The sequence below is a fragment of the Ascidiella aspersa genome, chromosome 4 (assembly GCF_963924565.1).
Source record: "Ascidiella aspersa chromosome 4, kaAscAspe10.2, whole genome shotgun sequence".
NCBI classification, from domain to species: Eukaryota; Metazoa; Chordata; class Ascidiacea; order Phlebobranchia; family Ascidiidae; genus Ascidiella; species Ascidiella aspersa.
In genome coordinates, this window is record NC_139450.1 from 34,046,806 (window position 1) to 34,072,023 (window position 25,218).

At 32.5% G+C, this 25,218-nt stretch overlaps 2 protein-coding genes and 1 pseudogene across 4 annotated transcripts; all 3 read right to left on the reverse strand.

Moving 5' to 3' along the window:
- Window positions 1-1,542: 1,542 nt before the first annotated feature.
- On the reverse strand, window positions 1,543-8,245 carry LOC146157625 (cell division control protein 42 homolog; annotated as a pseudogene). Its single transcript, XR_014494809.1, has 6 exons — window positions 8,234-8,245; window positions 7,340-7,385; window positions 6,738-6,844; window positions 6,254-6,450; window positions 4,513-4,641; window positions 1,543-1,894 (listed from the first exon to the last, which is right to left on the reverse strand). The product of XR_014494809.1 is annotated as a cell division control protein 42 homolog (transcript).
- A 1,105-nt stretch (window positions 8,246-9,350) lies between these two features.
- LOC146157626 (cell division control protein 42 homolog) lies at window positions 9,351-15,150 on the reverse strand. The gene is made up of 5 exons (XM_083387451.1): window positions 14,479-15,150; window positions 13,266-13,335; window positions 12,653-12,759; window positions 11,576-11,773; window positions 9,351-10,592 (listed from the first exon to the last, which is right to left on the reverse strand). Exons 1-5 carry the CDS (start codon window positions 14,578-14,580, stop codon window positions 10,503-10,505), a joined length of 567 nt encoding a protein of 188 aa, XP_083243577.1. The 5' UTR covers window positions 14,581-15,150; the 3' UTR covers window positions 9,351-10,502.
- Window positions 15,151-16,147: 997 nt separating this feature from the next.
- Window positions 16,148-23,655, reverse strand: LOC146157627 (cdc42 homolog). 2 transcript variants are annotated; one of them, XM_083387539.1, is made up of 6 exons: window positions 23,506-23,655; window positions 22,735-22,807; window positions 22,283-22,392; window positions 20,543-20,740; window positions 18,712-18,824; window positions 16,148-17,471 (listed from the first exon to the last, which is right to left on the reverse strand). In XM_083387539.1, the coding sequence occupies exons 1-5, from the start codon at window positions 23,608-23,610 to the stop codon at window positions 18,735-18,737; spliced, it is 576 nt and encodes a 191-aa protein (XP_083243665.1). In that variant the 5' UTR covers window positions 23,611-23,655; the 3' UTR covers window positions 16,148-17,471; window positions 18,712-18,734. The 2 variants fall into 2 exon arrangements, with proteins under 2 accessions (XP_083243665.1, XP_083243664.1); XM_083387538.1 differs by lacking the exon at window positions 18,712-18,824.
- Window positions 23,656-25,218: the final 1,563 nt, after the last annotated feature.

Consider the following 25,218-nt stretch of genomic DNA (forward strand, 5'->3'; position numbering starts at 1 on the left):
ATTGCTGTAATGGTGAGATTTGTTAAAGCAGTAATAATTAACTGCGGCTAGTTATCCCTTATTTAGGAGCTTTAAGCGAGTAATTTTGACAATAAAAAAAAACGTACCAAAAAGTAGTATCAGCAAAAAAGAATATTAAAAATATACAGTTTTCATATTTACTTGAAAGCAAAATTTTAGGTCTTCTTGTTGTTATTTGATTAATTGATTATAAGTCACAATTTTAAAAACGGATTATTTGAAATTCATAGGGATCTTTCAAGGAAACGGTACTAAAATCTTTGCATTTCTTTCGAAACTTGTTTATGGATTGCTTAAATTTATTCCTAAAAATCTACATTTTTTATCATTACCAACCAACTATTATTGCAGGCTCGTTCCTCGATTTAACAAAAGGCAACATCGTCCAAACATTTAAACAGGGAGTAAAAGTACTTATGTATTGTGACGTCATCAATCCAACAATGGCTAAAATCGCAATTTTAGGGAGTGAAAAAGTATATTATAACGGCACAAAGGTAATATTCGAAGTTTGCCTTGAAATAATAAATGTCATTGTTTAATGAACTGTTACGTCACACAGATGGCGTGGGCTTATGTTTATTTCTCGAACGCGGACAACAATCGGAATGTGACGTGTTATCAAAGCTCTGTTACGTCACAACAGAATTATCAAAGATCGGTGAAACTGAACATACTTTGTGAGTTGCAAAATATAACGCGACTATAGATATGATTTCAAATAAACCAAATTACTTCAACTTGAAATTAGTCAGCTTACTAAAAAACAATTTTTTTTCTGGAAACTTGTTTTTTTTTGAGTTTATATAACCAATTTCAGACAGCTATTGTGTATTTGTATTAAAAATTTTACTGAAGCAAACCCATAAAACAAATAGTAACTTGTATTTAACGTCAGTGTTTTTTTGTCTAACTCGTATTTTCTAAACAGATCCTCCAATTATTGACAAGGTGTACGAGCGATATATTCGACTTTACCACGATGAATATGTGGAGATTGGATTTGAATCAAATCCACCAATTTCAGGCCTTAATGCTGTAACCGTCTCCAAACATGGTAAGAGTAAGAGTTAGGCTATAAACATGTGTATAAAATAAAACAAAAGTTGTTGCATCAAGGAAATAAAGTTGGAAACATCTACAAAACGTATGAGGATCATTTGAACAAAGTTGTAATCCACTTCAGAAACGTAAGTAAATTATTTTGTTAAAATTACGTTTTTTTGTAACAATTGTAATAAATCTTGTTACATTTTTGTGTGTTAAATAGGTGGGCAACTAACAGAGGCTTACCCAGGGGCATCAGGCCGTGATTTTTGTCTTTTCTACGATAGAAATGCAAATTTTTCTGCGCTTCGAACCTACATTAGTCTTAGCCCGTTTTGTCCAAACGCATTTTTAATAGACATATATAGTTTTTATTCATTACCCTCTAAAAAAATCATAGATCAGCCCCTGGTTTCTACGTTATCAATAAAAGTAAGCACACAGTTTTGTGGAAGCTAACAAATAAGTATATGTTAACAACGAAAAATGTAGTTTTTAAATTAGAAAAATAGCGTAAAATATAAAGATTGGTTAAATCAAATAATTCGGTTTACTTTGCTTTGCATATTTTTAGGCTTCACATTCAGACCTGGGCGAGTACAACGTCACAATAAATTCGGGGCCTCCTTTCCACACAAGCCAGCACTTCCTTGTTCGAGTCAGCGCAAGAATTCCACAAGCGCCAAGTACTAATGGCTCAACATCGGCAGTCCCTCTCCCACAAGCCAACACTTCTGTGCCTCTATCATCGCTGCTTCTCGTCATTATCCTGCTCATAATATCGCTTGTTGTTCTGATAATTGGAGCTTTGAAGCATTTCCGGGTTCTGTGGTTCAAAGAAAAAAGTAAGTTTGGGAAAATTTGTTTGAAGTTGAAATAACAGTTGTCGAAGTTATCTCTTGGATCAAATCCACTTATATTTTTATAACCCCTCTTCAAACCAGTGGTAGGAGTTATTTTTAAAAGCGGTCGTATTAGAAATAAAATTGTTGTGGAGTGCGAAGTCAATTAAGATCTGAAATACATATCAAGCAAAGAAAAAAACATTCTGTAAAAAAAACGTGGTGGGCCGCATTTTGACCTAGGTTAAAACATTCATTTGCCAAGTCATTGTTAAATGCAATGAGTGAAAGTAATTGCAACAATGTTGTTACAGAATCCGATGAACCTTCAGTTCGTTTCAACAAAAAAACAAAGATGAAAGATGCTGATATTCCAGGTCAAGTTGAAAATGTTGGGTGAGTTCTGATTGAACGCTTAAATATTCGAATAGCATATAACAAAAAGTCACTACTCGCTTAGTTCTCAAGCTCTTTTTCCATCACACCCACATATTGTAATCGAGACGTCATATTGTGGTGATATGAAAATTTCAGACATGACGTCATAACGTTACGTCATATCAGTACGTCTAAAACAAGTCAACCTATAAAAAACCTTCGGTTATCGTTCGATGTCGTGCACAAATATAAAACTGAAATCTTAGTTTAAATACATTAAAGAGATTATGGGATGACTTGGTAAAACAGGAAATGGCCTGGATAAAAAGAAACATTTATTTACCGGCTCGCCGTACCTGCAATATTTATTTAAACGTCAAACATTAGACGCGTTTCGGCAATCTTTTTTTAAACGTTTTAAACGTTAGGACATTTTATTAAAGCTCGCTACAGATTTTATTGCATAGTAGTTATTTATATTTCCTTCCTTTAACGACAATCCAGTCAATGAAGTTCGACAGAAATTTAAACCCGGCCCGCGATTGGAAATCTTAACAGTTATGCGGCCCTTTAAGAAGAAAGTTTGGCGACACCTGCGTTAAACCAATTACTACGTCCTTATTTGCTTTATATTTTTCACTTTTAGCTGTTTCGATGAATTGTAAAACAGTTGTGGAAGTTAATTCAATTTTCTTCGGTTGAATTTCAGAAATTATGAAGTTCCAATTGTTGGCAACCCTTACAAACCAAACCAACACCAAGCATTCAGACCACAGGGAAGTAACTACCAATACTCGAGCAAAAACCCACAGGAAAGCGCCTACGATTTTATCTGACTCAGCACAACTGACGTATACAGTCGTTATTTAAAATTTGCCTTATGCGTTAATAAGTATATGTTATGAAATGAAATATTTCTGCCAGGCATAATGTATAACCGAGTGTTGTTCATTCGACGTCTCGACGTTCTATACGAGACGTCTTCATCAGGATAACGGCATATCGTGTAAGACAGGTTTCTTACAAAGCGACAAGTATATGTTATGGCAGTGAAAAGGTTTAGTTTGTGGTGTGTCACGAATTTGCGACAAGCTGCAGCAAAGGGTTAAAAATATTTTCCATTCAAGCATTTTACAAGCAAACGCAGTTTCTTTCTATGCTTATTTGTTTTTATATAATCATATCTTCACAAAATATTTGTTTATTTAAAGCTTGTTTGTTTAATATTCCCCTTCTCAATATTAATTTCTTGTTGAAATTATTACATTATTTTTATTCTTGCTTCTAAAAGATATTTTAATTTTATTGTTTCTTTACCGGTACTACTTTGGTTGCCTTAAAAATATTGGTTTGACTAGTATCTCTCTTTTAATTAATTATTATTGAAAACTTGTGCGTGTCTGTAATTCCGTTTTGGTTATCTCAAAACGTACTTTCTCTTTTATTATCGTAAATATCGCATTTTATGAAAACCTTATGAAGGTAATAAAAATATCGTTAGTGTTTTGATGTTGTTTTTGAGTCGGCGATAGAGCTCATTTTTTACCTTCATTTTTCTGTTATTTCACTTTAACTTAAATTATAAAAGTTTAATTCGAAAACAGAGAGTGGGATAGAAGATCTATCCAAGTTATTACAAAAAAATCTAATATAACAAAGTCTTAAATTGTTTTAACCATGACATAATTATAAAAAAAACAATCGGTATACTATGAAATAAGATAAAAATTAAAAATAAGTATTATTGATGGGAAATCACGACAATAAATATTACTGAAGAGTTTTACGCTTTCGAATTATAGACAAATATCTAAAAACGTCTACTCTAAGCTATAGCCATTAGAAATTTCAAATTTTAACAAATAAATTTTTTGCTTCCAAATTAAATCGTGGATTAAACCAGTTTAAGGTGATTTTAACTGTTTTTCGGTTAAAATTTTGGGTAAATTCCCCATAAAATTGGATGTTTTTAAAAAACGAAAAAACACAACCCTGTAGCCTTGCCAAATTTTCAAATTCAAAAAAAAATCTTTAGCTTCCAAATTAAATCGTGGATTAAACCAGTTTAAATTCAGGTAAATTCCCCCATTAAGAAAAAGAAGAAAAAATTGTGTTTTTGGCTTGGGTCATAAGAATGTAACTCTGACTGACCTTGTTTGAGAGAAAACATTGTTTTTGACAAAATAAAAAGAATTTAATTCATCAAAGTTGCAAATTCGCTCACTTTGCAAATATTGCTTCGAATATATCACTTGAAATTGCGTCACAACAAGATATATCTTCTTTGGAGTTTAGCCTCTGGTGGTTGGATTGCTGTTGAAATGGCCTCAGCGAATACTTTATCAACTCCCTCCTATAATTCAAAGACGACTTTAATTAAACAAAACATTATTTTTAATAAACTTATTTTGAAGTTTGTAAATTTACTCGAGTTACAACACATTTTCCAGGTGCCAACAGAATGTTTTAGCATATCACTAGCATCATAAAAAGTATTTATGAAGTTTGCACACATTTATATCACAATAAAACAGCCCAATAAAAAAAAACATTTTTAATTTAAATAAGCCAAATTGTAAGTGTAGATAAAAGTTAATAAAAAACACATAATCCACTCCAAACTGCAAATTAAATGTGAACCGTAATTTACTCAAAACTGGTTTTCAATACTCACAAATACGTTTGAAGTTAGTGAATTGTAAAAAGTTTTTGAACTTATTGGTGCTTAAAAGAATTTTTAGAAGACCACTGGCATCATTTCACCAACTTTTGCACACAATTATAAAATAATAAAACAGTCTGTTTAAAAAACAAAACATTTTTACAATAAATCAGCCAAATAGTGAGATAGTGAGTGTTAATAAAAGTTGCTAAAAAAAATATTCATTTACTATTATAATTAATCTCCATTTTCTCATTAAGATAAGTCAATAAAATAAGCCATCTTTGGTTGTTATTGATTATATACTTGTTAATTTTTTACTGCTTTATTTCAAGACACTGTCACATTTTAAATAGTGTTTTTTTAATCTCCCATGTTTATTTCCCCTTTGTAGTTTATTTACCTATTGGGTTTTCGGGAATACCCCAAAAAGGCCACAGGTTCATTTGTCCAATAATGAATTGAAGAATAATATTTGGTAAATTCAAATAGAGCTGCAAACTTATCAGCTGGAGCTCTTCATTAGATCATGGGGACAAAATAACATTTTAACTTCTCTAAGTATTTTTTCTATTTTGGTTATTGTTCTAAAGAGCCAGTCTACAACAGTTAAGTGTAAACAGTAAGAAGCAGTTAAATGTAGACAGTTAAAGATTGCAAACAGTAAAATTTACCATCATTCTATAACAACAAAACAATTCAGGAACACACAATAAGATCTAAAAAGCAGTAATACCTAAAGCAGAAAAATCTATAAAACCATAGCATTAAAACACCCTGAAACTGTAGGTAAAGGGTATGGGATGATCGGGGGCAATGGGTCTATCATCGGCCGTTACGGTGTCGACGTTTGGGCGCCCTAGTTTGAATGGCGCCGTTAGGGCGCACCTGTTTTGCCCCCGGATTTTCTGGCTGTTTGGGGTTATTGGTGGGTAATGGGTGGGTGTAAAAAATGGGTTAGGGTGGAAATTATTAAAGGAGTTAGTGATGTACTTGGAGGTGGGGTTTGGGGTTAGTTAAAATGTTGTATAGACCTGATGATTCTGGCCGTTTAGCTGTTATTCCGACGGGTTTAGGTCTTAATCCGATTTTTTTGGTATTACGACTATATATTAGGTATTAGTGCTATTTTGTTCTTATTCTGAAGTGTGTTTCATTCTGACATTGGTGTTGTTCTTATTTTGGTATTATGGCTGGAGTCCCAATTCAATATGTTAATAATGACACTATTTTAAAAATATTACTTTTTCAAAGCATTGATAAAATGAAAACACAGTAAAAATGAGTCAAAACACTTATTTACTTGAGTTAGGGCAGAACATTCAATGTATTTCACTGCTTTTAACTTTTTTGCAAGTTTGTCTCCGGCTTCTTGGCTGATTAGTGTTTCCTCATTTTTTAACAATCTTTTTATCGTTTCGGGGTCGTCGCGTAGGTCGCAGTGTGTCCAACAAAGATAAATGGAGTCTTGGGACAATAAATATGAATCTCCCAAACCCACTAAATAAAAAAAAATAGGTGAAACCAAAATAAACTATACATTCAACTGCCTCTTAAACATATTTAAAAAACTAAAGTAGGTTTTTTACTGTTTTATTTGTAAAACATCATTAAACCTTATTTAATATTCCAAAAAGCAAGTAGGATTTTTAGTGTGTTTTTTTTGTAAAACCTTAAACATTATGTAATGTTTAAGAAAAGCATAGCAATTTGTTTCAAACTTGCAAATATCTACCATAATCATAAATTACTTAGTATTTTGTAAATAAAATCATGTTACGAATTACCTCTTTTAAATGTTCAAATGGTAAAGTTGAGACAACAGAAAAGCAGACAAGGAACACATCAGTCTGTGGATATTTTAGAGCTCTTAGTCGATAGTAATATTCTCCACCTATGGAAAATTAACTTGTTTAATAGGTGATAATATTTACTGTGCAACCTTTTCAACGTGACTGTCCTGGTATGACCAAGGTTAAAGAGTTTAAATCCCACCTAGGGACAGTTTTATTTTTTAGGTTTATCGATTTACCAGTTCGAGATAGAACAACTTTGTATTTTTGATCGCCAATCACATCTTTAATTGCATAGTTTTCCGCAATCTACAACATAAAACATTAGCGTTTTTAAAACCTTTGTTTAAAACATAATGAAATAAATTATAATCTCATGTATAAAATATTTATTATAAATAAAAAAATTCTATACAGAAATATATATATATAGACCTAAATATAAATTACTAAGTTTATATTTAGTTGATGCATTATAAAACTAGCAATAAACACTTTTGTACATAGAAATCCTTAAAGTTTTTTTGGATAGTTTTAGCAGCACTGTAATTATTGGTGTTATTTTTATAGCTTCAGCAATAGCCCAGAATACTTACAGGAACCTCTTCTTGTAGCACCTTTTTCTTGTTTTTCATAAAAGCTCTGAGCAGAGTTTGTTTACCAACTCCATCATCGCCAACTGCCACCAGTTTAATGGTTTGCATATCAAGCAAACATTGCATTTACAACAAAATAAAGTTTTGGCGCTCTTTCACTATTGTAGGTAAAAATTAATAAAAAATTTTTTTTCTTCAAATGCCGCATTCCACAACACATATTGCTTGGGTTAGGGTTAGCGTTTTAGAGTGCGGGTTAGCGTTTGGTTGAGGGTGGGTCAAGTGATTCTTAATAATAAACATAATATTGCTTGACCCACCCTCACGGCTCACCCAAACGCTAACCCGCACCCTAACTCAAACAATATGCGTTGTGGTATGCGGTATTATTTTGTTTTTTGCATAACTTTTTACGTACATAAGTAAAAGAGCGCCTCAAAATTTGCAAGTTAACTTCAATTTTTTTTTTTTAATTCAAATCCAATTGTAATCGATTCCAATTCTACCGTTTATATCGGGTAAGTGGAACCGATAAAATTTGTTTGTTTTATTGCGGAAAGTTATGCCCAGTTGTACATACGCGAGTGCACCCGGTCCGTTAGAAATTAGTGCATTTCTAAGCAAAAAGGTCTACGACAATTAGGGCATCCAATCGCAGAAAAGTCCAGACTTTTAGACCTTGAGGTCTTGGCAATGCACTAATTTGGACCTTTGGTAAACTCCCGGCGTAGATAAATTGAAAATATTCGTTGAACATTCACAAAAGATTACAAAAAGTGTGAAATGGCATTAATAACACTTGGCCCACCCTAACCCAAACGCTAACCCGAACCCTAACCTAAATAATGTGCGTTAATGTAATAATTATTTAAATGCTGGTGAAAAAGCCCAAACTTGGGTGGGCATAATGAGATAGTTTCTCGTCTATGGTACCATAGGATTGTTACGTCACAAATTGAGGTATTGGAGCCTAAAGCGTTTATGTAATTATTAATTCAATGCACATTATTTGGGTTAGGGTGCTGGTTAGCGTTTGGGTTTAGTTAGGTCAAGTATTATTAAACTTGATGTTTTGGAGCACAATGTTAAGTCAAATTAGTGCATTGTCCGAGACCTCAAAGTCTAAAAGTCGGACTTTTTGGTCCTTTGGATGCACTTATTTTAGGTTCTTGTTTAGTTTTTCGTTTAGTTATATGCATTCAAATTTAAACACTTTCTTTGATTAGCAGTTGTTTAGAATCTTATTCATTTGTAATTTCCAAAAAGAAAATTCAAAAATTATTAAATTCGTTACTCTAGATTCGAAACCTTTTGTTATAGAATACCTTTGGATTCTACTTTGCAGATCCCTACTCGCTAGATAAAAACTTTTTAGTTGTGAATAGTTTAATTTTTTGCAAGCAGGTAGCTTTTCGCGGCAAAGTATACAAATCTTCGTTATTATCGACTCCATGCCCTGAATAGAATCAAGGGTCGGCATAAAAACGTCAGACGTTATAAATCACAGATGCTCGTTGAGTTTAAAGCAATGGCTGCCAACTCCTTTACCACTGCAACGAAGCTGGCATTTAATAACAAAAGTAATGGCTCCATTTTTGTGTCTATCCGAGATTCGTACCCACTACTCAGAAGAATGCCGTCGTAATGCGCGTTTGATTTGCAATTATCTATCTTTGCGAAGTTATACTTTCTGATCTGGCGTGCATCAAACGAAATCTAGAAATCGTCTTGACGTATGTAATGACATTCGCTTGTCTCACTACAAAACAGAGCCGAATAAAAAAAAATCGGCGCAGTGCAAGAAAAAGCTTTGCAATGACTAACTAAGTTATTTTAAAGTAAAGTTAATTTAATAAAAAGTTAAGTGTTTTTTTTATTCGTTAGACTTCGTTTAATGGCTGTATTGGTTATTAACGTGGAGCAGTAACACAATTGAAAACACATTAAATACAAATCTAGTTTTTGTTAAAAGCAGGGGGGGACACGAGGGTTGAGAACTACTGGACTAGCACTAAACATACAATTTATAGGATGAATTATTTTAAAAATAAATAAAACTAGCTTAAAAGTGAATTGCAAAGCTAAAAAGGTTGAGTAGATCAAATTCTCATATCATATATATTCCTGGTATAGTCGAGGTCACGGGTTTGAACTTTACCAGGTGTGGGATGTTTTTTTGCCAGGTTTTGCTTGCATGAAAATCCTTTATTGATCGACAGATTCGGTGAGTCTGCGATGGTTTTCGGTGTATTAATGATACATAAACCGTTATCGTTGGTCAAAAAGTAACTTCAAAAAGTTCAGATCTCAGTTGTAAAGCATATATGTGTGTGTATATTTCATTGGTCATATATTAAGTGTTAAAACTCAAAATACTATGGCAAGAAAGTGATAAAACATTAACAAATTTACACAAGCAACTTCAGATGCACAGAAAACACAAAACAACATTTTTTAGAGTAAAAGCAAGGATGGCAAAGAATAAGTACAGTTTATTCCACATAAAACAAAGCAGTAATGAACTATAACAGGGTGGTCCAATGTTGACAACATCGCAGGCCATGATATTTCTTGCACATTCTTTGCAGGTCATGTATAGTATTTGCATAAGCAATCATCACATATATAACAAAATTTAAGGATTTTTACTTCACCATAACTAAACACTGGCTAGAATGAAAAAAAAACAGCAAAACAATTCATTTGAAACAAAGTCATATTTTAAGTAAACATCATGACCATAAAAGTTAAATACTTGAAAATCTCACTTCTGGAATAAGTGTATTTTTACAGTATAAGTAAGAATGGAAAGGCAAAAACATGCAGTTAAAAAAAGGTAACACATCAAACTAGGCAGTGATACACTATAATATTAATACCGAGGAAGTCTACTTAAGGTAAAACAAAGTTGTATAAAAAAGGTAAATTTTTAACAACAGAAAATGCAGAATTACACACAACACTAAGAGACATATCATGGCATTTTAGCTAAGTTTGTCAACAATAAAGCACTTGGGATATTCAAAGGTGTTATTTTTATAAGCATTCAGTAAAGACCACAAATCAAACCAACATAGCCACTATGTCAACTTTAATTGGATTATTTCTTTTTTAACATCTGATGCAAAGGGTTTATTTTATTGATCCACTTGTGGTCATTTCTTTAAACTAACGAGCACTTTTCACAGCACTTTGTTTCTGTTGGCTGAATTGCTGCCAACATGGCTTCATCAAACACAATATTAACTCCATCCTGCGATATAACACTATGTATTAGTCAACACAATACCATGTATGACTAACTATTGGGGATTGGTAGACTGCATTCCATAAATTGTGGGCACCAAAGATTTAGGCCAAGTGTTTTTGGTTGAATCGTTTGCCTATTTTCTCCAAAATATACGCATAACGTGAGGCTGACAATATAATAAACCAAATTATGTCAATCGTGTTATAGGCATGTACTACACACCAAGATCTTTGGCGGAGAGAAAATGGAATGCAATTAAGTTTATGGGCACCTAGTTTTAAATTACTTTACCAAAGTTTAAAAAACTTTTCACTATCTTTGGTTATTCATTTTTTACTTTTCGCCGCCAACTCAAACCTGGTCTGCGCATGTGCACTGAGGCGTGACTACCCCCGGCTTGAACCCATGTGTGGATAGCATCCCCTTCAGTTGGTGGTCGTTGCATAGATTTAGGTTGTTGCAAATTTATCTTGTGTGTTTAGAAATTATCGTGAAGCCTCCAAGAATTTAAACTTAAACGTGTAGTAGCAACCATTGTTTACTTATTTGGGCCTAAGAACAAATTTATCGATGTAATTTCTTTGAAAAAGTTTTGTTGAACTTCTGATGCCCTTGGGATGAAAATTGTATTGTCTTACTTATTTGTTTGACGGTAACAGAATTTCAAAATCAATTGCTGAAGTTTTTTTAAACAATTTAATTTCAGAAAATGCAAACGTCAGAAGATAATTATTATACATTTGTAAGCATGTTTTTCTTGCAATAGAGTTTAGATATGAAATGGATTCATTGTATGATGCACAGTTTTAGAACGTCTGGTTTACAGTGTGAAACTTATAATTTCCATTCACTTACAAATCATGTTAAAATTCAACACCTACAAACAAATGTTACAGTTAATTGGTGAACATATTTGTAAAATTTCTATAGTTAAGCAAACAATATCTTGGCAATGTACAGTTACTTTATAGTTTCAAATAATTTACCTGAGTAAGAGAAGAACACTCCACATATTTGACTGCTTTCAATTTTCTTGCTAACTCAGTAGCATCTTCGTGGCTGATTGCTCCTTCCACATTTTTATTTAGATTTTCATTTGTTTTAACACTTTCACGGAGATCAGATTTGGTTCCAACAATTAAGAACGCTGTGTTTGGACAGTGGTGGGTAATTTGCTTAACCCACTAATTTAAAGAAAGATATTACAATCCTTAAATAAAGATTAAAAGTAGTTTTTTTATAACAGTTTTTGTATACAAATAAATTCTGGCTTTTAACATTTTTTGTTATAAAAATGTTTTTTTGTTTTTTTTATAAAAATGTTTAATCATTTGTGTGTTAATTAAAGTAAAACTTCTATGTAAAAAAATAAAAACATACGATATTCCCTTTAATATAGGCCAGGGGTTCCCAACCTGTGGTATGCGTACCACTAGTGGTACGCGAAGGTTTTTCAGGTGGTACGCGAGTAGCTTCCGTTTTTTTCACCACAGGCAAGTTTTACGAACAGGATGCAACAGGCACCGGTGCTGTGATTGGTTTTTCAACTGGCTCCCCTATAAGCTTGTGTAACTCAGTTCGTAGAGCAATGGTCCCAGTATGACCGGGGTCGTGAGTTCAAACCTAACCACCGGCTAGTTTTACAAACAGGATGCAGCAGGCAACGGTGCTATGGTTATTTCTCGACTTGTTTTCCTCTGAACCTGTGTAGCTCAGTTGGTAGAGCAACAGTCTCAAGACCAAGGTCATGAGTTTGAACCTCACCAAGATTAGTTATTCTATAGCTTGGAACTGCTTGCATGAAATCCTAAATGGATTGACGGATCTGGTTAGTCTGTGAAACACTTACTATAATATGTAAGCTATATAAAAATCAAAAAACGATTTAAAAAGGGCATACATGCCAAACAAACCTGGCAAAAAAACTAACTACAGTTGTTATATATGTGTTTGTATATATCATGGTAACATATAGTCATAACTTTTTAAAAACTGTACATCTAACTGATATCTCATAGTTTACTTTATATGCCAACACTTTTTCATATTAAAAAACAAATTACTTCTGTTAAATTTTGAAAAGAAGGTGGAGAAACAACAGAAAAGCAGACAAGAAACACATTGGTCATTGGGTAGTTCAAAGGTTGTAGTCGTCGGTATTGCACCAATGCTGTGAAGGAAGAGTTTACATGAAATGCTGACAAACATAACATGGTACTACACTATGTATTTACTATGTTTGGTAAACAAGATGATTAAATTTAAAACAAGGTAAACCAATGGTTAATAATAAAGAAGTCAATAATAATATTTTTAATATGCCTTAGTTATGCATATAATCTGTAATATTTTTTTGGACTTAGTTGTTTGAAACCAAAGGTGTTCTGAACTGACATTTAGCTGTTTCAAAAAAATAAAAAAATAAAGACAATAGCAAACTGTAAGCAAATAAGTAAGGAATTGACTACTTAGTCATTTATACTTAGCGTTAAATGCCTGTTTGCTTGATGGCTTTACTGGCCAAATATATATCTTTCAGGATGTTTTAATGTGTCTGACTTGAATTGCTAGCTTTGCTGGATTGTTTTGCTATTAATTATCAGGGATTATGGTCGACATTTATCTTGCAAGGGTCAAGGTGATTTCAAATATCACATATTCAGTGCAACAAGGTACCTGTATGGCAAAGAGTCACTTGATACGGTTTGTCTTCAACCACAGCATTCAATTTGTAGCTTTCAAATTCCTGCAAAACACTGTTATGGTGATTTTATTACAACAATATTCGGCCCTGGTCTAGATCCTACCACAACGCAAGGTATTTGGGTAAGGGTCCGGGTTAGAGTTTTAGGTGGGTTTATTATAAAATAAAAAATGTATTAATACTTGACCCACCCAAACGGTAGCCCGCAACCTTATTCAAATTTTTTTGCTAAATTTGTAAGCTTTTACCTTGAAGATCAATCAGAAAATATAAGTATGTTAAAACTTGAATTGACTTTAAAATATATTCCTCTATTCTGGTAAGTCTGCATTTAATGGAAGTGTTAATTTTTAAGATGTGCAATCAAGGTTTAATGCACACTTGAAATTTATGAAGTGGCTATTTGAGCCGATCGCTCTTTTACACTTGCACCAATACATGATTATTTATTGATTTTGGTTAAGGGTAGGGTTTGTGTTCAGGTAGGTCTAGTATTAGATTTCCATTTTAGAGTTTTCCAGTATTTCAATGATTTTTTTATAAAATCGACTTAAATTACTTTGTTAGCCGGATAAATAGCTTCAGAAGGTGTCTATATATGCTATATTGATACAACCTAAGTAATTTTTTTCAACATTTTCAACTGTTTAATTTATGAAGAAACGTTTACATATAAAGTGCTTTGAAAAAAAATTACGTTAATCTGTCACAAATGCAGATTGGTTCTTAGTTCATGATATTTAATGATTCTAAAACCATATATTTTTAAATAATCAGTTAAGAATAATATAGTTTTGATGAAAGTTCACATAGAGATGTATCTAAAGACATTACGAGGGCTCATTAACCTACCTAGAACGTACTGTATCTTTGGTTTGTTTAAACAAATTATTATTAACGTATACTGAAACATGCACACACATATGTGTGTTAACAACTGTGATCTGGCCCTTCTAAAGCTGCTATATGAAGCTGCTTGTACTAACAGATTGAGCAAGCATTGGCGTATGGTTGTTTCTCGACTCGTTTCTCTCTGAGCCTGCATAGCTCAGTTGGTAGAGTGACGGTCCCGGCTTGACCGGAGGTCGTGAGTTCGAACCTCACTGAAGGCTAGTTGTTTTTTTCTGCTTGCATCATTAAGTGACAGATTCGGTGAGTCTGCGATGACTTTGGGTGTATACTCACACACACTTCATCTTTATTTTCCTTGATTTTCACAAACGCCCTGAGCAAAGTTCTTCTACCAACTCCATCGTCGCCTACTGCTAATAGCTTTAAACTCTCCATTGCGTTTCCTAATGTTTCTACTTTGTTCAATTTGTAGTTGTTTACAATTTTTTTAAATTTAAAAAAAAAAAAATAGAGCGGAAAACAATTTATGACTCAGTGTCAAACAGACTTGGACAACTAGATAATTCTAGTTTTCTAATTCATTGAATTAGAGCAAAATGCGGCTAATTCTAATCTAATTTATGAATTGCCTGTGTGCTCTAATTCTAGTTCTAATCTAATTCGGATTTTTCCAAAACTGCTACTTTGTCCAACAGCATTTTTAGTCACTCAGTTGAAACACAGAATTTCAATTAAAACTCTTTAGTTGGAACGAGTTGTATGTAATTTTTACAGTATAAAAAGCATAAAAAGGCTTTACCATTCACATTCTTATAAGAATATTTTGCGATTAAATTAAATTGCTTGTATGTGATTCTAGTTCAAATTCGTTTTTTCAAGAATTCGGTAATTCTTATTCTAATCTAATTTGAGAAAACTCAAAATGATCTAATTCTAATCTAATTTAGAAAAACTGAAATGCTCTAATTTTAATTCTAATCTAATTTTAAAAAGCTAAAATAAATCTAGTTGTCCAAGTCTGGCGTCAAATGACTACTTTTCTAAATATATCATTGTCAATAAATAATTTAATTTTTTTCTTTTGGGGGATAACTTACTTTAAAATACTAATCTACAACATTAATAATTATCTTAATCGTTTTAATAAAACATTAATATGTTTTATTTTCAGGAATATAGATTTAACTGACCAACATTTTGTTTTAGTAAAACAAAGAGATTATAATTTTTTGGGTAAAATAGTCTAATTGGGTATTTTTGATTTACCTTTTAACGTTGTTAATGTGTTTTAATCCCCTGAATAATTCTAATTACAATATAAAGAATAACAGAAAACAAATTGAAATAAAATTTTTTTTCGAAGGGTGGCGCTGTTGTTTCAAACAGCAGATTTGAAAGGTTGGACGGGTCAATTTACGGCTTACGCCTGTCGGCAAATTTCCGTTTGCACTTTGTAAAATTTCCAAGTAATACAATATAACCAGTGGAAACCACAATAATTAACTAGATAGGCATTTTAATTTTCGGTTAAAGAGTCGATACCGAATTAACAGTATTTCAAAGATTTTCGACCAACCCAACGATTTTCTTTAAAAAGAAATTTGCCAGTTTAGTTTCAAATTCAGACTGTCCACCGCTACACAAATTTTAAGCAGTTCCTCATAATTTTCCGCAAGGACAAAACACTATGTTTGACATGCTTACTCAATTCAATATATATTTCTATAGCTTTCTGGAAAACTGGGTTAATTTATACCAAAAGGTACAATCACGCACTGGAGATATTTCTTTTACTTAAAACTTATTTATCATGCAAATTTTGTCCTTCGTTATTTAGTACAAAAATACACTTGGGTTCTAACTAATGTTTCAGTGACTAATTATTTAAATTTATAGACCTAAAACTGATAATAAAATTTCAGGCACGACTGATCTATATTTTCCTGCAAATGTCGTTCGTTTTACCGACAAACCTTTCAAACTTTCACCAAAGAGATAGAACCAGTTTGCACAGCGGCATGTAGATCATTGCCGAGTTTATTAGTAGACAACGATTGTTGTTAGGTTCTGAATAGCAGGTTCGCGTTCGACCATCATACTGTGGGCACGTCCAACGCGCACAAGGGGTAGTGCAGGGCGCGGGCAAAGGAAGTGTGGGGGCGAGCAATTAGGATCAGGGAAAATCAAAGAAGCGAGAAAAGTTCAATTGAACCCGCTTACACAATTCGACTTTAAAGATAAATCGCCCTAGACAGAAAAATCTGCCGCTTAAGCTGTTAATGGGTTTAGAGAAACTAATGAAAACACGATGCGAAATCGTTACGTTGATCTCAAACAAAAGATAAAACATAAAAGTAATAGTTTTAGTACTTTTTTTCTTTTCACATTTTTATTAGGTTCGCAATTGCAGTAGATCCGGTTAATAGCGACGGCGCGACATTTTGGCGAAAAAAAAACAGCAAGACAAATATCTCGCAAAAAAGTTGCGCATCAAGTAAAACGATTATTATTCCCCGTGTTTCGCCCCTAATATACACAAGCCGACGCATATAATATGCAAAACAACAGGCTTGTGCGACCCACATACAGTGTACACTCTCTGGGCTTACATAAACATTTACAGAGAGGATTATTATTGACTGCAACATAGTAACATATTGCCCGTTATGACGTCACAAAGTAGGTCGTTTCAAACAATAACAAGTGTTTTTTTCCACGGGTCGCATTGTTGTGTAGGAATGGTGGAATTGGAATCAATGAAAACTAGAAGTTGTGATACGTACTGCTCAATAAAATAATTACTTTTTGAAGCGGAAAAATTACAATGAAGGTATTAAACCAGATGAACCAAGCAAAACGCAATAGAATGCTAAACCAGTTAAATTAGAACCACATGAAATAATGTCTGCTATTATTTGTTCACCAGCAACCAGTAGTACTTGTGAAGTTTCATAAATAGGTTAGTGCCCGCGAAAGCCGCCAATGCGTAAATGAAAACAAAATTATAATAATATATAAAACAAGGTTATCAACAATAGAAAATAACAACTGTACACAATGCCTAGGCCGATATAAGAACATCATTATCAGCGAATCAGGAAATAACTTGCTTGTTTCATAGTTAAAGGGCTTTGGGAGTAGCAACCTAGTTTTGGAAGATGTAAGCTAAGTGTATAAGCGTGGCACTGACTAGCACTGCACTAGGAGTTTAATAGCCATGTCTTGATGTTGGTGCTTCACAATAAGTTGCACTTTCGGCGCCTTCGGGGCTCCGGTGGTTCAAGGGCTGCTAAGATGGCTTCGTCAAATACATTTTTCAATCCTTTCTGTAAAAGCATAAATGCATGAAGAGTTAGGTGTTTAATATATTTTCACACAATCAATTTATCATGATAAAACTTCTTTTGAAGATAAGGTTGGGCTTTAGTCTTATTGAAATTTTATACAATTTTTACTATAATATAAATAAATAATCAGAATGTTTTCTTAACAACAACAACAACATATAATAGTTGTCTGCTTGTTCATCACTTTTAACAAAGGTTTATTTGAATTCAGGATATATTTTTTTTTATCTTGGCAAAATGTAAAAGACTGTCTTCAATCAGCTTTTCTCTGATCATATTGTTGCTCATTAAATAGGTATTTTATATTTGTATTTACATAATAAAACAAAACACAAGTGAATGCAAACCATCATTAAGATAAATAAAACCAAAGAAAAACACAATTATTGTGAACATAAAGTAGTTATATTAGTGTTGCCTCTTTAAAAAATAATACCAAAATAAGAAGTCTAACAAAAAGAAGCTAAATTGAAATTTTTTATTCTTGCTTATGATGAATACTTAGAGCTGTAAGCATTATTTATTAAGATGTAAAATGCAAAAGAACAAGACAATTCCTCCATGATCTTACAAGTGTGTGTAATAAAAGACCATGGCTTAGATGGCTGATATGTTGTTTGAGTAGGTACTCATAATGAGCACACCCACAAGCTAATATTTATTCAGCCATGCCATCATGAGCAACATACCAGCTATAAAGATTCAAGGTGGGTATTTTAAAGCTGACATACTGGCTTTTTTGGCTGTTGGAAAATAAAATAGTTTAAAAATGTGGGTATATAAAAGATGATTTATATAGCCCAGCACAGAATGACAAATCGGCAAACAAAAAAGTAAAAACAGAAAAATTATTGAGTCAATTGCAAACAAAAGAACGAAAGTACAACAAAATCAGAAGCATTGGAAATGACTGCATCTAGTTTCACAATTAAGTGGAATAATTTTAACCATTAGGAGATAAAACAACACAAGAATAATAACTCATACTGAGACTATATTTGCATGTTTTTCAGAAAACTAGCTTGAATATAGCCTCTTAAAGATAAATAAAAATAAAATCCGAATCAATAGTGTGCACTTAAAATACACATGCAGCATTTTTCTTGATTTTTTCCTAAAATAATCTGCAAACTCTTTCAATTTTTCATGACTTTCTTTCAACAAAAATCTTAAAATTTTTGCACATGCGCAAACAGGTTTCCAGCAAAACGAGCTTTACCATTTAACAAGAGAACGAAGAAATTAAAGCATTGAACAACCGACTTTTTTCTTCTCCTGGGGCGGCTCCAATGCGGCAAGTATAGCCTCGTCAAAAACGTTTTTTAAACCTCGCTGCATGAAACAAAATAAACTAACTGCCATTATCACAGCTCAGTTTTTTTTTAAAGGGGGTTTAAGCCTAAAATTGTAAGACCTTTATTTAAATAATGCACTAAACTTTATCCATTCATCAAACACAATATAAAACTCATTTGAATAGGTGGTATTAATGTATAGTGACAGCAGAGAGTACATGCAGTTGGATTTACCTTTATTTAAAATATGCACAAAATATTGTTCATTCATGAGGATTTACATCATTTTAGCTTCAATAAGTAGTATTGATCATTTCATAGTGGCTGTAAAGAGTTTTAGGTGTATAAAAAATGATCTTTCTTTACAGCTTGCTTATATATTAAGACGACACCTTATTTTTATTATTAATAAATTATTTCCTCTATTTAAGTTTGGAACATTTGATCTTGGTATGGCCTTAATAGAAATAGTTCTTCAGACCAAAAAATATTACATTTGTGGACAGTTGGAAAATAAGCTTGAACCAAACATAAGTACTAAGCTACAAAAAATGCAGTAAAACACCTACACAATGTAGCACAGGTAATAATCGTAAAGAGGGCAGTAACCCCAGTAACGCCAATAAACTGGCAAGGTAAGGAACCTCTTTCTGTTAACACTAAGAGCATTTATACTGCAAAACAGACAAAATGTGACAATTTTTATAATATTTTGGTTAGAATGCTTTTATAATGACAAACATTCTTGACAGTTATAGTGTTGCATAAATAAAATCATAAATATTTGTAAATGTTGTCTTCTCTTTAACATACTGGTTACTTTGCTGTAATCTACTATTTGGCGCTGGTCTAGAATTCTACCACAATGCACATTATTTGATGTAGGGTGCGAGTTAGCATTTGGGTTATGGTGGGTTATGCAATAGTTTTAAATAATTAATAAACATAATAATACTCAACCAACCCTAACCCAAACACTAACGGACACCCTAATGTGCATTGCTTTAATAACTGTGGTAGGATTGTAGACCAGTGCCTACTATTTTAACAACCAACCCCAAACTCTATTTTTAAAGGGTACTTCATGTGTTACATAATTGCCACTTTAATAAAACATCATTTACAAAAATCTATACTTATGCCCAGTAGCACAATATAATTAACAATAAAACTCAAGTTTAAAAATCTGAGTAAAACAAGGATCAGACATTTTTTAAATGAACTTATTTTGTTCATGACATTTATTATGTATTTAATAATTTTATTATTACCTTCATGTATATGTTTTTTACTTTACTTAGAGCAGGGGTTCTTAAACTGTTTTTACCGCGGACCCCTAAAATTTTTTTTGCTTCGCATGGGCCACCGTAGGCAAAAATTCAAACATGACGTCATAAATTGATGTCACAATACTAACAGACTTCATAAATTTTCCGATTTCGGTCCTTGAAAAAGACAATATTTCAATTAGGCCTTTATGGACCCCACAAAATTAGTTCACAGACCCCTAAGGGGTTCATGAACCCCAGTTTAAGAACCCTTGACTTAGAGGAACTGACGATCCCAATATAGGCGAAATATATATTTTTGACAAATGTCTGATCCTTTGTTATTACTCGTTTTTTTAAACTTTGAGTGTTATTGTTTATATACGCGTCAGCGGAATAGTTCTCAACAAGCAGAAACCTGCTGCCAATGGTTTTGGTTTCCATAAAGAACCACTCTTTTATAGAATATCATAAAAGCAAGGTTTACCTGAGTGAGGGCAGAACACTCAACGTATTTCACTGCTTTCAGTTCCTTGGCCAGTTTGTCCCCAGCTTCTTGGCTGATGGGCTTTTGCTTGTTCTTTGAGAGTTTTTCAATCGTGCCGGCGTCATCTCGGAGATCAACTTGCGTTCCAACGAGGAGAAATGGGGTCTTCGGACAATGGTGGGTAATTTCTGGGACCCACTACATAAAAAAATAGAACAATCAGTTTTAAACAGTAGCATTGTCCCACTTAAACAACTAGATAATTCTAGATGTCTTTTCAAGGAAAGCGCCTAATTTTATTTTCTAACCCCACAGGCCACAACATAAAAAAAATTCAATTTCAAACAGTAGCATTGTCCGATCTAAACAACTACATAATTCTAGCGGTCATATTTAAAGAAAGCGCCTAATTTTAATTTCCTGGACTCACTACACAAAAAATTTTCAACAGTAGTATAGTCTGACTTGAACAACTAGATAATTAATGCTAGCAGTCATATTTAAAGAAAGCACCCAATTTTAATCTTTGGGACCCACTAAATAAAACATCAAAAAAATCAGTTTTAAGCAGCAGCATTAAACGACTTAAACAACTAGATAATTCTAGATGTCTTATTTAACGAAAGCACTAAATTTTAATCTTTAATCTAATTACGAATTTAACAAAAATTATTTCAGCTTTTCTCAGTCAGAACAAAGAATTAGAACTATTGCTCTTTTGGTATGAGAATAAATTGTGATTTATTGATCATTTCAATCTTTTTCTTGGTCATATATATTACTTTCTAGGTTAATTTTGTTTATTTTAATTGTAAACTTGGTAAAATCAAAATGCTATCTCTAACTACATTTAAAAAGTTAAAATAAAGCTAGCTTGTTCCAGTCTAAGCATACAATAGTCACTAACTATACAAAGTCAGCTTCGCATGTCATTTACAGTATAACCAAATATATATACCAATCATTTTCCTAATAAAAGGATTAGTTTAGTTTAAAAAGCTAAATGTATTGCATTTTGTAAAAAGCTGCACCTTTTTTTCTTAGTATCACAACAAACAGAAATTTTAAGGTTGAACATTGATTTTTCAGTTTGAGAGATAATTATACATGTGCATAAAAGCAATATATGGAACTAGTGGATAGGTCGACATGAGATTTACTTTGGGAGGTTTCACAGTTGGACTGGTTTAATAGTTTCCTCACTTTGACGTCTATATTTAGGCAGTGGCTGGAATCAAACGATCTAACATGCAAACAGCACGACTAAAGCAACAATCTAATTATAAAGAAGCTGTCTATCCAAGTATGTGGGTGGCAGTTTTGCATGATAATCTGACAAAAATGCATACAATAGTTTTTCGCAATACAATATAATTATCTATCTTTTTTAAATGTATTACAAAAGAGTTGGCATAAGACAAATTTATTTGGTCTAAGCATATTTTCTATCCGTATAATGTAAAAAAATGTCTTAAAACTAACTTAAGCCAAGGTTAAACTAGGCTGTTTTTGTGTCTGGCAGTAAGAGCGAGTGTCACACAGTTCACATACAATGTAGTGCCAGCGTTAACGGCAAATTTACTCGCTCCTAACTGAAAGCGTCAAAGTTAAAATATTTCAACTATCCTCCAACTAAACTCTAAAGCAATTTTCATGCATTAACTGATACGTTTTCTGTTAACACGTCTCTGTGAATCAACCTTTAAAAAAAGATAATGTTTTCAGAATCAAATCACTCACCTTTTCTTTAATGTTTTCAAACGAAGATGGTGAAACAACAGAAAAACAAACAAGAAATACGTCGGTTTGTGGGTAACTCAGGGGTCTTAATCGATCATAATCTTCCTGGCCTGAAATAAAAATTAAAAATCTATGAGACCTTTAAAGCAAAGGTTTTAACATTAAAAAGAAGCGTACAAATTTTGGTTAGCAGTTGTGTGCCATTATTAAAGGTCAATTTGAAATTAGAAGGGCTAAATACAGTTGTAAACATGAATGTGTGTAGGAATGTTTCAGCAATTTAATAAAACATAAATAGATATATGGTGAATGTTTAGGAATGTATGTTAAAGAAAGTTAAAAGAAATGACAATATGATATCCATGTGGGCTACAGACATACCCAACCTTTGTTTCACAATATTTTCTCAGTAAACATTGCCCTATGTAACAAGAGACAAATATTAATGTTACCTGCTGTATCGAAAAGTCCCAATGTATAAGGTTCACCTCCAATCATTACAGTAACTGCATAGTTGTCAAATACCTGAAAGAAAGGGGATTTAAAAAATCTAGCTTGCAAAATGTGACCAATTATAATAATAAACAATAACTTTGGATGACAAATAACAAGCACATGTCCAAAAACATTACACATATAAGCCTTTAAAAAAACATTTTAGAAAGCAGAACTAAAAAGATGTTAATATTTTATCTAAACAGTCCAAACAGTAATACAAAGAAGTTGTTTTTTCATGAATGAGTGCCTACAAATAGAAATGTCTGGCTTATTACAAACAATGCTTCAGTTTCTTATCGATACACACTTTTATTGTGGTTTGTTTATTTGACCTGATTTTGAACTGTTGTGTCGTAAGTGTGCCAAATAATTTTAAATCACAACAAACCACTTTGATGGTGGGCGAATACTTCTTACTCATGATTGTCATGAAGGTCTTATTTTGTTTTTTAATGAATGTGTCACAATCAGTTTTTTTGCCTTATATTGTGCCACGAGAACACTTATTATTTCCCTATGAGCTATGCAGTGAAACAAAAGTACTTTGTATTTAATCAAGTTAAAAGCCCAACTGAAAACATGTTTTTGAATTTAAGTTTACTGTAATAAGGGAAAATAAGTATAAGAGAAACACTGGGTAGGACAATTTCAATATTAAACACAAAAAAATTTACACAAAAGGTTTCAACCATAAAAAATATTGAGAATAAAACACAGTTACTTACGGTGGGTACGTATTCCTGTGGGAATTTGTTGGTTGTGTATGAAATGAGTAAACAAGTTTTACCAACGGCTCCATCTCCCACTACGACACATTTTATGGTTTGCATTTTGCTAAAATATTGAATATAATAAAATTTACAAATAACACCTAAGTGCCTGTAAAAAGAAATGGAGGGTTTAATAACTTAATAAAGTAGTTCACATTTTTGTAGCGAACCAACATATTAAAAGGATTGCAAAAGCAAGACATGTCTGTTATGGCCAAACATCCTTCAAAACATAGCTTATATATTTATTATTTATTAACAAAATATTTTCTTCATAATGTGTACATCCAACATATATTGAGCCCGTACTTTTTAAACACAAAAATATCTTTGTTTGAAAACATGGACATTTTATAGTGATTATAGCAGTCTAACACCTTTATTTGCCATTTACAAGATTTCATGCAGATGCAGATATTTAAAGAATTTAAACAATAGTAGTGGTGTGCATCAAAGTTTTGATCTGTATTGTTCTTGAAGGAAACGAAAACAGAATTAACTTAGGGTAGCGGTATATGTGATATGACTAAGTGAGCTGCATCCAAGACATGGAAACAGTCATACAGGGAACTTATGTAGAGAATAAATGACTTGTTAAATTCACAATGTGGGTTGAAACCAGTCATAACTTATAGTGGAATGATTGGTGTGTGATATACAAATTTAAACAAGGGGCTGCAACTTGAGGTAACCTGACATGCTTAGTCACTTGCATTATTGATAGTTGAGTGATATACATTTTTATGGAATACTACAACCCACAAGTATACTGTCCCTAGAGCTCACATTTTAATTAAATGCATAGGTTTTTGTTATTTACAAGTTTGATTTATAAAAACGTTTAAATGCTTTATTTATACAGCTGCATTAAATCTTATTAAGAATTGCCAAAAAAACACAATGCAATGACAAAACTTTTTTTTAACATTTTTGTCATTTTAGAACCTCTACCGTTTACTAAGCCTTCTATAAGTGGGTGGTATGGTTACTCATTTATCTGCTTGTAATAATTTCAAGGTGAGTCATCACATTGTAAAGAGAAAGAAACTATAATACTGGGGTGAATTTTTTTTTCCTTTTCTAGTAAGTCACGGGTTGTTTACCTTTTTGTAACCTGGTCTGTAAAAAATTTGTTTTGTTGGCCTTGACCAGGTTCGGCATGACTTTTCTATAAATGACTTCATATAAGTAAATTCAGAAGAAGTCACAAAAAGCGTTTCCCCAAAATATTCCACTTAAAATTATGCAATATAATCAGGTCTTCGTGGACCTTCTTAAGCTAGTCTATGTACACCCAAATAGTCGACTATAAGGATTAATTGGGGCCGGTATGGCAGTTTGAGGGGGTTAGCGAATGATAAGTATTTAACCCAAAGGTATATGATATTAAGTAAAGCAAAAAAACATTTCAATAAGCCCGCTTTATATAAGTTACAAGTTACTTTTCATGTTTTCTTTTTTAACGTATTTAAAAAGCAAGGGACAGCATATAATTAAAAGAAATGTAAGTTTGGGTTCTATGAAATTCTTGTAAAAAGTTTGGAAATCATTCATCCTGAAGTTCAGAAAAACAAAGTTCAATAAAAACAGAAATGCAAGTTTAAATTGCCAATAGGCTGGCTTTATTTACATATATATATTGCAGAAAAATAGTCATTCTGATATAAA

Bases quoted from the DNA above. Each gene is read 5' to 3' on its own strand.
- LOC146157627 (XM_083387538.1), bottom strand. From the start codon at position 23,610: ATGCAAACCATAAAATGTGTCGTAGTGGGAGATGGAGCCGTTGGTAAA. The intron at 22,808-23,505 runs GTAAGTAACTGT...CCTTTCTTTCAG, and splicing joins CACAGGAATACGTACCCACC to GTATTTGACAACTATGCAGT. The intron at 17,472-20,542 runs GTAAACCTTGCT...ATGCTTTTACAG, and splicing joins AGTGTTCTGCCCTCACTCAG to AAAGGATTGAAAAATGTATT.
- LOC146157626 (XM_083387451.1), bottom strand. From the start codon at position 14,580: ATGGAGAGTTTAAAGCTATTAGCAGTAGGCGACGATGGAGTTGGTAGA. The intron at 11,774-12,652 runs GTAATTTGTTTT...TCTTTAAATTAG, and splicing joins CTTTTCAAAATTTAACAGAA to TGGGTTAAGCAAATTACCCA. The intron at 10,593-11,575 runs GTAAATTATTTG...GTTATATCGCAG, and splicing joins AGTGTTCTTCTCTTACTCAG to GATGGAGTTAATATTGTGTT.